General features: G+C 47.2%; 1 protein-coding gene across 1 annotated transcript in view; it reads left to right on the top strand.

Annotated features, from left to right (window-relative positions):
- Positions 1-4,126: 4,126 nt before the first annotated feature.
- EPHA4 (EPH receptor A4) overlaps positions 4,127-12,959 on the top strand; it is a 109,489-nt gene continuing 100,656 nt past the window's right edge. Inside the window, exons 1-3 of the mRNA XM_052804012.1 lie at positions 4,127-4,323; positions 5,353-5,420; positions 9,871-10,534. Of these exons, the coding sequence (XP_052659972.1) occupies positions 4,233-4,323; positions 5,353-5,420; positions 9,871-10,534 (823 nt within the window). The 5' untranslated portion in view covers positions 4,127-4,232. The remainder of the gene's footprint in view (positions 4,324-5,352; positions 5,421-9,870; positions 10,535-12,959) is intronic.

Genomic DNA, 12,959 nt, shown 5'->3' with positions numbered 1-12,959 from the left:
GGAAGGAGCCGGCAGTTACTCTCTGGTGTCAAGCCTGATAAAGGTGCACCTTTGTGGCATTATTCCCTTTGACAATGAGACTCTGTGTGTGTATGTGTTAAACTTCCTGGGGTTATTCTACAGTCTTTTGCAAATAGCCAAGTAGTGTGGAAGTTGTGTGGGAGTGGAGTAACTGGGATTGCATTTTTGTGGGAAAAGGCTTTTCAGAGGAGCCGGGTGAATTTTTTCCTGCAGGCTGTGGAATTGCATATTAAAGGAAGAGCTTGTGCTTCCTTCCCCCCTGCTTTCTTCTTTTTCCTCCTCCCCCCCCCCCCCCCCCAAATCTAAATGTAGTGCTGGGCCTCAGGAGGCCCATGAACACATAGAGCTTCCTACTGAGGTTGTCACTTGACTGACAGCAAAAAGCTTCTGGGGAGATGGACGAGCACGAGTAGGTGGACATAGAGAAATGGAGAATGAAAAGATAAAGTAAAAATAGAACAGAATGTTCACCCAAAATCACAGCCCTTTCAGGGTCTGTAATGTATTTAACTTAATGAATGTTGTGTTTGTGATTGGGCAAAATGTAAAACAACTACATGTATATAAGTGTATCTGTATGTGAGAGACACTTAATGGCTATTCAGAATGCTCCATTAGGAATCATACTAACTACAGAAATACATCCAAGACAAACCACATGTGCCAACGCCTAACTGTTTTTATACTAATATATTCCCTTGGTGTTTTAAAATAAGAGGAAAACAAATTGTGAATGAATAGGAAATACAACAATCTTTCAGTCCTTACGTTTCACGACGATTTACAGTTTCTCAAAAACTCTGTGTTTGTATGTTGATGTGCCTGTTTGTCTATACCATTCGAGTCCTATAAACAGTTCCCTAAATAATTCAGCTGGGGTTGACCCCTGTGAAGCAGACAGGATCAAACATTTAACACATTGTCATAATTATTACAGTGTGTGCCGCAAGTGAATATAGTTTCACTAAGGAGCTGAGACAAATACAAGATCTGAGACAAGTATCAGAGACGCTGGCTGTGCTTTTTTTGAGCTGCATTAAATTGACCATTTAAATGGTGTAAACTTGATTATGGTGCAAACATGATTACTTCCCGTCAAAGCCGGATCACTCCTGATAGTGAGTTACAATAATATAAGCCGGCAGGTTGGCAGCAGCGCAGGCTGCTCAGTTAATAGGCAGTTAAGAAAAATGTAACGGATCCAACAGATGTAACAAAATTTTAAGGAATAAATTTTGATGTCAGGTACTTCGTTGTAAGGTGGAGTTACTTGCTGAAGCTGAGAACAGAATTTGGTCCAAGTATCAATGACATCTGTTAAAACCAAGCTGGGCTTTTACGATCCGTTGAAATGATACAAAGTAAGGAACTTGTGATTATTTTGGCAAGGCTTCTTAAAAAAAAACCCTTTTACTGGAGCCAAAATGTAGTGTATTTGGTAGAATTGAAAACATTTTAGTTTATGACATTTGGAGGCCCTTTTTACATTGTCTGTGTTTATTTTATGTGAAATTTTTTAACAAAATAAAACTGCATTAATATAATAGAAATATTTTTAAGGTTTCAAAGTATTTAATATTTTTTATGACAACTGACTTTTCTGGCATTGCAACAAAAATAATAACTTCAATTTAAAAAAGATGACGTTTTGATGCTCCACCATTCCCATAAAGTTTATCCTGAGTTACAGTAGATCTGTCAGATGCATCAAAGATGTGAAAACAAGAACACTCAGATAGCTTTAACTGAGGACTGTCTATATTTTTGTAAATAATAGAAAAGGAACTAATCCTTTTCTTCCTCCTCATTAGGCCAAGAATTCTTGTAGATAATTAAAGTCAGGAAGTACAAGTTTTAACAGTTGGATTGACTGTGCTGCACTGTTTTCTAGCTCCCATTATCCAAGCAGCCGCTTAAAAGATTTATTTTCTATGGAAAGAGAAAAATATACCAGCTATCCTTGCAGAGTTATCTTTAAGGTTCTGCCAGTGGGTGCTGCAAAATAAATGTTCAAGGCAAACGAGAACAATCTGAGCCTCAGACTACAGAAACCTCATTGTAAATACTGTGTTAATAAACCTTCTCAAAGCTGTTTTAAAAACCAAAAAATGCATCCTACCTAGATCTTGACCTAAAGTTAAAACAGGTGAAAGATACTATGTATTTTGAAGCAAAAAGTACTAGTAAGAGTGTGTTTATAAGCATTATGTTTTACGGACAGTTGAATTTGGGAAAAAGCAGAGTGATTTAAAGAGAAAACAGCTGATTCACCACAGGCACGTTTCCTGTTGCACAGAATCGTTAGTCAAACTTTCAGATGGATTAAAAAATTTTTTTTAACTAATCGAGCTTCTACAGGGGTTCTGTGCTTAAACTGAAGTTAATGGCGGCAATAATTCGTTTCACCCCAGACAGAAGAAAAATCTTTAGAGAGCCTGGGTGCTGTTCCCTGAAGCCGGGGCGCGGGGATGCCGACGGGAAGGATTGGTGTCCTGCGCGGGGCGCTCCCGCCTTACCGGGGGGGGGTCTGGGGGTGCGTGTGCGTGTGCCGGGGGGGCGATGCCGCGACTGCCCGCGCACACGCACCGCTCCTGGCTCGACTCCAGCAGGGTTTCGTCCCCAGCCGCGGGGACAGGGTGCCCAGGCGCGGGGCGTGAGGCGACCGCACCCACAGGTGACGCCGCTCATTCCCGCCTTGCTAATCTGGGGGGAAACTGAGGCAGCGTCACCGCCAAGTACCTCAGGTGAAAACCGAGGGTGCTTTTAGTGCCCGGGGGCGGAACGCGCTTCACCGGCTGCCGTTCGTGAAGCTTTTCAAAGCCACGGCGGCGCGGGCTGCTGCTAGCAGCGTTACCGATAACGGTAGTGCCGGACCGGAGCCGGCAAGCCGCGGTCAGGAGGAGCTTCGTGGGGTCGGGAGCCGGGGGCGCCTGCAGCCCGGCCCGCCGGAGCTGGGTCACCCCCGGTTCCCTCGGTGCCGCTGGGGGAGGCGGCCGCTGACAGGCAGACAGACAGACCGACAGACCGACCGGCCTCGGGGCCGCTTTGCGAGTACCGACCGTTTAAGGACGCCGCTTGGTACGCCGAGGACTGAGCGGACTTTTAAAAACTATGGCTTTATTGTAAATACGCATTTAGGGAGTATTTTTTAAAAAGTCTCATGGTCGAAGCGTCCAAACCAAAGCAGGGACGTAGCTACGTACCTCGTGTTAAAAGGCATATCCTCTGCATTGCCCTAAAGACACCGGCCAGCACAGGCGTTACTTGGTAGGGAGCTGCCTTGAACCGTGGGGACGGTTACATCTATAGAACCCCTATACAGGTGCGGAGTCGGGGCGTACGCGTGAGCGTCTGCGTCCTCACGGGCCCCGCCATTCAGAGGGAGTCGCTGCGAGCCCTGGCTTTTTCCTAAGCGCCCCCGCCCCCGGCTGCTGCCCTGGTGCATGAAAGCGTTAACTATTTGCACGTTCGCGGTAAACCGGGAGGCTCGTCCTCTGCCTCTGCGGCCGGGGAAGCTCCACCGGGCGTTGCTGCCGGTCCGCCTGAGCCGCCCGCTTCTCCCCCGGCGTTGCTGGGAAAACCGTTTCCCGGCGGGGACCGCCACCGCCCGCCGAGCCCAGCGCCTTCCCCTCCCCCCGGGGCACTGGGCACCGAGGGGCGCGCCGGCCGCGCCGCCCCCGCCAGGTGGCGCTGTTGCTCAACGGTGGCGCCGCGGCGGGGCGGGGCGGCGGGAGGCTCCCGGGAGCCGGGGCTGCCCCGGGCTCGGCGCGGGGAAGGTCCGTCTGCGCGGCGCGCCTGCGGCTCTCCGCGGCGCTCCGCGGCACCGGGGGAGAGCGTGAGGGCTGCTCCCAACTTTTCTTTTCTTTTTTTTTTTTTCCTTTTTTTGTCATTCTTTTGTGCTCGGACACTGTTAATGCTAAAGGCCCTCGCGGAGCGCCCTCCTCCCGGCGGGACCGCGGCCGCTCGCCGCGCTCCGCCGGCTGGGGACAGCCCACCCCGCAGACCCCCGCGGGCGCAGCGCCCGGCCCCGCTCCCAGCTCCGCGCCGCCGAGCGGCGGGGGCGGGGCGGGTCGCGCGGCGCGGGGCGGGCGGCGATTGGCGGCGGGGTCTGACGGGCAGGCGGCGCCCCGCCCCCTTGGCAATGTCTATCGCCCGCCGCGCGCCCCATGTAGGCAGTTATTCCACTGGGATAGAACGGCCGGAGCGGCGGCATGGCCGGGGTCCCGTTCTGCGCCCTGCTCCCGCTCCTCGTCGGCGTCTGCGGGGCCGTCACCGGCTCCCGGGTCTACCCCGCCAACGAAGGTGAGGTGCCGCGCCGCGCGCGTCCCGTGGCCGGGCTCCGCGTTCCCTCGGCGGGGCGCCGGGGTAAAGTTCGGTGCCCCCCCCCCCCCCCCCCCCCCCCCCGTCCGGGCGACGGTCCCCTCGCCGCCTTCGCCTCTGCCCTCGCCGCCGGGACCGCGCCGCCCTGGCCGGTGGCTGGGCCTCCGGCAGCCCCGCCGACCTGCCCGAGCGGCGCTCCGGGGGGTCGCCCGCGGCGGCCGCACAGGTGTCGCGGGGCGGAGCGGTCCCCGCCTTCCCCGCGCGTCCCCCCGCGCCCGCCGCCGCCGGTCCCCTCGGCCGGTCCGGCCCGCAGGGGCGCAGCGCTCCCGCGAGCGGCGCCGCCGCGCCGGGGCGGCCCCGAGCCGGGAGGGCGGCTCATTAAACCGGTTCTCCCGGGAGCGCTCGGCGGCTCCGCGCCGTTTCCCCGGAGCCGTGCCGCAGCCCGTCCTGCGGGACGGATCGGCGGCGGCTCTGCGCGGGAAGCCCGCGGCCCGCCGGCGGAGCGGGTGGGGGGCACCGGCCCCGTCGGGGAGGCCCCCCGCCAGGTCTCCCGGTGCCCGGCCGCGCTCCCGAGGTCCCGACGGGCAACAGTTTTCCACTCCTCGCTAACGTGCGGTTGCGCCGGTGCCAGCCGGCGGAAAACGCGGCGTACCCGGCGCCGCGGGAACGCACCGTTCCGGGCCGGCCGGCGCGCAGGCTGCCGCTTTTTCCCTTGAAGTAGGAGCACCGTTGTGTGCCTTCTGCCGGAGGTGTCGGGGGAATTCACTGTTCCCTCCGCGCCCTGTGAGCGGCCTTAACGCGGAGGAACGAACGTGCGATTCCTCAGATCTGAGCCAGGCAGAGTTTCACATTATTTAAGGTATTGGCGCAGTCGGAAATAACGTTTCACTTCAAGTTGAAGGTGGATGCGATCGTGCTCCACACATATGGAAACGCTCAGGTAAACGATTTATTTTAATATTGCCTTTTGGCAGCTGGAGTTTAATCTATTTTATTTGTACCTTTCTGCAGTTACCTTGCTGGATTCCAGATCAGTTCAGGGAGAACTGGGGTGGATAGCAAGTCCTCTGGAAGGAGGGGTAAGTTTTAAACCGCTATCTGATCAAAAGGGTAAAGGGGGTGATTAGTAACTTTCAGAGTCTCCTAATGGCTCGATTATTGTTGATTGTGGTGAGGAGGTCAGATTTCTTCCCTGGCTTACCAAGTGAATTACTCTTTGTTGAAGAAACTCTATACTCCCTTTGGATAGTTCTGTCACGGAAGAAGTGGAAACCAAAAGGGCAGAAAAGAGGTTTCGGACTTAGGAGATTGGTTGAGGCATGGGCTTAGATGCCTATTTAAAACTGAAATACCAACAAGAAATGCGATCTGGTGATTGAACTGGCATTCTTGACTGTAATTATAATATCTGTGGGTCATCTCAGCTGGGAGAATTACTGTTCTATTTCTGGATGAAGGAGCAGGGATCAATAGACAAGATAGACTTTTTGGTGTGACAGGACGGTTGTCCTATTTCAGGGTGTAAACATCGTATGTTTTGGTCTCTGAACAGATAAACTGAAGCATCCCGTACTTGATGGTGATGCCTTGGAGTTTCTTTTTATGTACTTTTCAAAGAGGCAATTGTAAGAGGGGATTGCTTGAATTCACTGCCCGATGGTGATGTGATGACATTAAGAGATTCACACATTCATCACCGGGGCTTAGAGCCCCTTTGCTTAGTGAGCTGCAGGCAAGTTATCTACTAATTTAACTTTATATTAGTGGGTGGGCACCTTGCTGTTCCCTCATCTGTGCCGCCCCATCCTGCAGGGTGCCCAGGGCCTCTGTGGGGAACTCCTGAGAACACTGGACTTTGGAGTTGGTGGGATCTGGTGAGACTGTACTTCATGGGATCTCTTGGGATTTTTTTTTAAATAAGCAATTAGGAAGGCTTTTTCTTTCTTAAAGTGAACAATTTTAAGAAAAATGCCAGCAGTGCACACTGAACTTTAATATATATAAAAAAAGAAATCTCAAATCCTTTTAACATTATAAAATGAGTAAAGCAGCTTAGTATGCTCAAGCAGAAGTAACTAAGTCAAACTGATTGAAAAGTAAGAGTGCTGAAAGATCAGGACCCGTGTACAACAAAGCCCTGGATTCTTCAGGAAACCTACAAATTTACTTTTTTGTGTGTGTTCCCGCTTGTAATTAGAAGAAGCAGAGCTAAGGAAACAGCAGTGAGTGGAAGGAATCCGAGGTTGCGTTGGCTAGTGATGCATTATGCATAAGCTCTGAATAACCATAACATGGGAGAATGGGGGATTGTTTTGCTCCCCATTGTTGTTCTGGGTGAACTTGACTACAGTCCTGGCTTGTGCTCTGCCTGAGCACACTGTGCTGTCCCTGAAACTCGGTTTTTCAAAGGATGGGGAAGTGATTGGCAGGCCTCTGGCAGCACCAATGGTGCACATTCACTGCTGATTGCAGGCAATTGCCCTTATCTTTTGACAGTGTGGAAAGGTACAGCTCTATCTCGGTGAGAGCTGGGCTTCCTTGTTAATCCTGTACCCTGGAAAGGTTAGTTAATGAGATGGGGTCTTTAATACAGCTCTCCAAGGGATATCTATGCTGTATATTGAAACAGGACCTAAAATACAAGTTTTAATAAGTCGGTAGTAGAATTGATGATCAGAGGACAGCTGTATATTATTAATGGCTGTTGGATTTCCCTTCTTCCCTCATGTTTTCTCTGAAAGCACCATGCAAGCTTGAGAAGATGTGTGCTGGTATTGTAGACGTGACTTGTTTCACTAAACCTACATACGTGTGTTCTATTTTTAAGCCAGTAGTGAAAAATTTAAGAGTACATGGTCTGTCTCTGAGATACAGTGCTTGGAAAGCATTTATTTTAACTTCATATGCTGTAGATTTATTTCAAGCAGCAGAAATGAACTCCTTTATCTTTCTGGAAAGATTCTGTCCTTCAGTGCTAGTTTTTCTTTAACTGTGTGTGCCTTATTGTCTATTAAAAAAGGTATTTTTCTAGATCTATACCACAGAGTTCGTGAGGTGTGAGGGTTGTGTGGATAAGAAGGGCTGGAAATAAACACAGTCATTTAGCAGTGACTAGCAGTAATCAAATATATAGTAGCCCTGGAGGAATTAATGAATTGCATTATAAATGTAATTAATGATTTACTCTTGCATTTCACAGTTGAAAAGCAGGTTTTGTGTCCCAAATGTTTTACTCTGCATCATTAAACTGTGGGAAGAGTTGAATTATAAAAGCTAATTTCAGCTTGATAGCAAAAAGTTACAGCTTTGACCACCATACTTAGAGTTACAAATCATTTACAGTGGCTGGAAATTTGGGGCCGTAGTTATTTTCAACTCTGGCAGTAAGATGCACTTAGGTGTGTTTTGTGTACATGTCTCTGTGAAATAAGAAACCCAGCTCTATATATTTGTGTGTTTGTCAGGAGACGGGGCGTATTGAGAACCTGATCTGAAACTTGCTGGATTTAGTTGCAGTCTGTCTGTTGACCTCAGTGGTCTCTTTATTGAATCCTCTAGCAGCATCCTCCATTGTGTAAATGCAGTAAAGGAAATCCCATCAACAAGTATTATTTCCCTATGCTTCCTCTCTCTTGTACCACACACAATATAGGTAGGGTAGGCGGTTTGAAGATAAGCAGAATGGAAAGTGATGGATTATAAAGACAATATTGTAACAGTAAACTAGCTCTGTGGCAGCTGTAAATTAAACAACTCTGTCTTCTTACTAACACCATGCTATGCTTTACATTGATAGATGACTTTAAGATTTATTTTTTCCTTTTCTGTGAAAAGGAGTGACATGCTGAGTATTGATTTCCCCCTCTCCTTCGTCTTAATTTGCAGTTATCTCTAGGCAGCAAATAAAATATTATTCTTTCTGCTCCTAGTGACTCATTGTGCTAACTACTGTCATTCTATAAACAGATTCAGCTAAGCTGGAATCTTTTTAAGTAAAAATCACTTGCATAAGAGCAACCCTTGTGAGAAGAATGCAGGATATTATACAAGAAGCCCCTTAATATTAAGGCGGCTTCTGTTTATCAAAGCCACGGCTTCAGGAGTTCTGAAAAGCACTTCTGGGAAGTCTCTTCAAAGTTACTACTGTTTTCCAAGGATAACTTTATTTTTATAATTTTATATTTTATTTTTTATTTTTATTTTATATTTTCTATTTTTTCACTGTATTGCCTGCAAACCCAGACAATATATCATTATCTAATACATTATTTTTTTTAAGAAGGATTTTTCTGATACTGAAGCGCTATGGGTTTTTTGCTGGAAAGATATCTCTCCCTAATGCCTCTACTTCGCCTTCTCTCCCTACCAGGAGAGCACTGTGATAAACTTTCTTCTGTCTATGATAATCCTTAAAACAATTTTTTTGAAACTGTTGATTATGCGTGCTTTCCTTTTCTAAGTACATCATGCTGAACTACTGGATCAGGGCCAGATCTCTTCTTTCCTTGGATTGCATGTATTGTTGTTTTATAATTATGTTGCTGGTTAGTTTGGCACTTCTGAAGATGCCTGAACTTGATTTGAGGGTTGTAGTTGAGGGTTTGAGTTTTGAAGCATGCTGTTACCCTGATCTTTCAGCACTTACCCTCTCTGCTAACCTTTTGGGTTTTTGAGAATGAGTTTAGCTATTTCCTGACATTTCCTCTAGGACAGGATGTGTAATATTCCTTCTTTTCCCACCTTCCCGCTAATAAACTTTGTTTGGATAGCAAAGTTATGGCAGTGTTGCTGGTAGACTGATGATGTTGTCTCCTTACCTGTTGTCCCATTTCTAAGTGCCACCCAAGTCAAGGATCCAGTTCTCTGTAGACAGCTATTTCTGCCCAGCTCCAAGGTAAAGACTATTTGAGTGTGTCTGGGATATTGCTAGCCCAGGAAAGTAGTTGCTAGCTTAGAGAAATAATAAGGGGTAGCTTAAGAGTTTAAAATACGTGGTAGTGATGCCAGGAATGTGGATGTTACTCTCTCTGCACTGTGCTTTTTGTGTGACTAAGTCATGCGATCTCACTGTTTGATATTCCCACGTACAAGGTGGGGTCCATGCATTACCTGCCTCCTCTGCCGCAGAGGAAATGCTGTAGGGTCAGTGCTGTACTATGAATCTGTAAAGTGCTGTGTGTAGCCCTGATCTAGGCAGGGCCCTGCGGACTGAACTGTAGTGCAAATAAACATAGTCAGTTGATAGAGCATTCCTGGATTGGTTCAGAGGGCCTTTAAAACACATGCTTGCTCCTCAAGGTGTTACTTGATTTGGAGCTTGTTTCTCCTGAACAGATTCTTCTTTTAATGTCCAAGTAGTTGGGGTCCTCGTTATGGCTTGGTCTACTGGGGATTTTTGTTGTTTGTTTTCCTGTAATGGAAAAAACGCAATCACCACATTAGTTGTGAAAGTGCAGATTATACTTGCTGTGAAGCTCTGATGTTCCTTTTAATACTCATATATTTTTCTTCCCCTTTCCCTCTTCGCAGTGGGAGGAAGTAAGCATTATGGATGAGAAGAACACTCCGATCCGCACTTATCAAGTCTGCAATGTGATGGAGCCCAGTCAGAATAATTGGTTACGAACTGATTGGATTCCCCGTGAGGGGGCTCAAAGGGTATATATTGAAATCAAGTTCACGCTAAGGGACTGCAACAGCCTGCCAGGTGTCATGGGAACTTGCAAAGAGACTTTCAACCTTTATTACTATGAATCAAACAATGATAAGGAGCGTTTTATTCGAGAAAGCCAGTTTGCCAAGATTGACACCATCGCTGCGGATGAGAGCTTCACCCAGGTGGACATTGGTGACAGGATCATGAAGCTGAATACAGAGATACGGGATGTGGGACCACTCAGCAAGAAAGGATTTTACTTGGCTTTTCAGGATGTCGGTGCCTGCATTGCTTTGGTGTCTGTTCGTGTCTTCTATAAGAAGTGCCCGCTGACAGTTCGAAACCTGGCACAGTTTCCAGACACCATTACTGGAGCTGATACATCCTCTCTGGTGGAGGTTCGTGGCTCCTGCGTCAACAACTCGGAAGAGAAGGATGTGCCAAAAATGTACTGTGGGGCAGATGGCGAATGGCTGGTGCCCATTGGCAACTGTCTGTGCAATGCTGGCTATGAAGAACGTAATGGTGAATGCCAAGGTAGGATGAGCTGTATTGTACTCTTCATTAGGGCTTAGTTGAATGCATAATTGAATCGGAGATGAGACTAAATGGAGTAAAGCCAGTAATTAGCAGCCCCTGTGGGATGTGGTGGGACAGAGGGGTTTAATGAAGAAGTCCAATATCTCCAGGTGGCAAGGCTAAGAATTATATAATACAAAACAAATGATACTGCCGTAATAGGCAGAAGGCAAAACACATTTTCTAGCAGGCACCTAAATTTGAATTGGCTCATGATAGTTACCAAAATGTGAATAACTGGAAAACAGTGCAGTTGAGCTACTGTTGTTTAAAGAGACAAATCTTTCAAGTTTTATCTGAAGTGAGCTTTGTTAAGCACAGGAAATTCTGGCAAAGTCTCCTTTGGATAATGCAGTGGGGTAAGAACCACTCCAGGAGTGGGGGAGCAGGAGTTTTAGCTGGATTACTTTCCCACTTTGGGAAGGGGAGGTCTTGGTGTTTTACTTGTTGCAAATTTTTAGCACTAAATACCCTTTGATATTTGACACTGCTGCCTTTGTTAAATATTTTCATTTCTCAGAGGGTCTCCATTGTTAGCTTAATAATAGAGGTGCTAGGATACTCTTAGAAATGCTAAAAGTCTCCACCCCACCCTCCCACACACACCATCCTGTGTGCTGCAGAATTAGGGATTAAAGTTTGTATAAAAGACAGATTATCCTAAAAAGAAAAAACCTCAATACCTATGTTCTCTTCACCTCCCCTCTCTGGAAAAAGAAGTTGTAAAAGGTTAGGGAAGGAGAGAAGGGAGTTTATAAATAAAATATCTTTAGCCTCAGCTTATTCTAAACTCTTGCTCGTGTAAGCATAAATTAAGATCAAACTTAAATGGATTCTTGCACAGGTCAGTGGGCTTAATTTTGCTGGGTGCTGAATTGAAGGTGCTCAACTCCTTAGTGTATTTGGAGCCATGTTTTTGGAAAAGGTTCTTTGGAGCCAGATGTCTTTGCTTCACATCTTTTTGCTGTGTTTTTCACTAGGTAATTTTTTTTTTCATTTTGAGACTAAGAACAAGATAGCAGAGCAAGTAACTGATTGGTTTTGTGCTAGACTCCTAAGAGAACAGTGTCTTTTGAATGTCCTACTTGATTTCTTTTAAATGATAATTTACAGTCAATATGAAGTTCATTATTATGCATTGAAATAAGCTTTGGCAGGAAAGAAGCGCTAAGTATAAACTTCAGCCTTAATTTCTAGTGTTTTTGCTATGTGGAAAAAGCCTAAGTGTGCCATATCGGCAACAAAATTACCATGGGCTGTAGAGAGACCTGAAAGATGAGTGGCATGATGACGGGGCATCCCACCTGGGGTAAATTCCTCTTTCTTTTTTTTTTAAATCCTGTGAGATGAAACCTTGAAAACCTGTGTATCATTAAACATGTGAACCTGTGGCTGTGGTACTGACTGGGTGCTGCTGGGGAGAGCCGTTGGTGGCTGGGGAGATGCTGTTACTTCTAACTTCTGGGCAAACCTTCTTGACACCTTTACAGCCTGGGTTGTGAGAGGAGGAAGTAAATGGGGGGGGGGTAAAGCATCTTGGGTTTATGGCACAGAGATTACTCCGCCTTCTCCTAAGGCCTATTAGGTCAGTACTGGGTCACTCTGACACACATCTACCATTTTTCAGTGTCAGTGGCCCAGACATGATTAGCTAATTGCCTAACAAATCCTGTGTTGTTCAAGGGAAACCTCTTGAGGTTTTGCTGGTGGGCAGTGGTGATAGTTGGATGCTTTTTAAATGTATTTTTGTGGTGTTGGACCAGACCTTGAGGATGAATGTCAGCTTACATACCAGCTCTCAGCTGCACCCAGGGAAGCCTGGGCTCAGGAAACCCAATTCTCTGTTTCCCAAGTAAAAGGAAGATCAGGCGATGCCATATTTACAAAGGAGATAGAAATGTTCTGTCTCTTGGGCTCTCCAGGGTGAAGTTGGCCTGTAGTAGTCATTTTGAGAGGATTTGAGCCAGCATGTAATTTGAAAGCGCTAAACCCATTTCATCAGCGGTTATTTGTGGTTTCCTTTTCTCACATTTGCCATTTTCCAGCCAGAACAGTTTACTGGGAACCTCCTCTTCGTGAATTCATGAAGTTTACCAGAACCATGCAGCTTGCTCTCTGGTTTCCAGCGAGACCGTTAAAGCAGTTTGGCCTTTGACACTGCTGAATGAGGCTTCCCCTTTTCTTAGCCCACTTAACTTCACAGTTCAGCAAACGTTCTGCTCCAGCAGGTTTTTGGAGGGGAGGAGGAGGAGGATGAAGTGAGGAGGATTCCTGTGGTTTTGGTACAGAGGATTGGGGGCAGGGGGAGAGACTTTGAGTTTGGGAAAGGCTGTGAAAGAGTGCAGGGCTGGGACTGGAGCTGGTGAGCAGGTTCCACCTCAAT

The sequence above is a fragment of the Harpia harpyja genome, chromosome 12 (assembly GCF_026419915.1).
Source record: "Harpia harpyja isolate bHarHar1 chromosome 12, bHarHar1 primary haplotype, whole genome shotgun sequence".
Taxonomy (NCBI): Eukaryota; Metazoa; Chordata; class Aves; order Accipitriformes; family Accipitridae; genus Harpia; species Harpia harpyja.
This window is presented reverse-complemented; position numbering and strand designations above follow the sequence as displayed.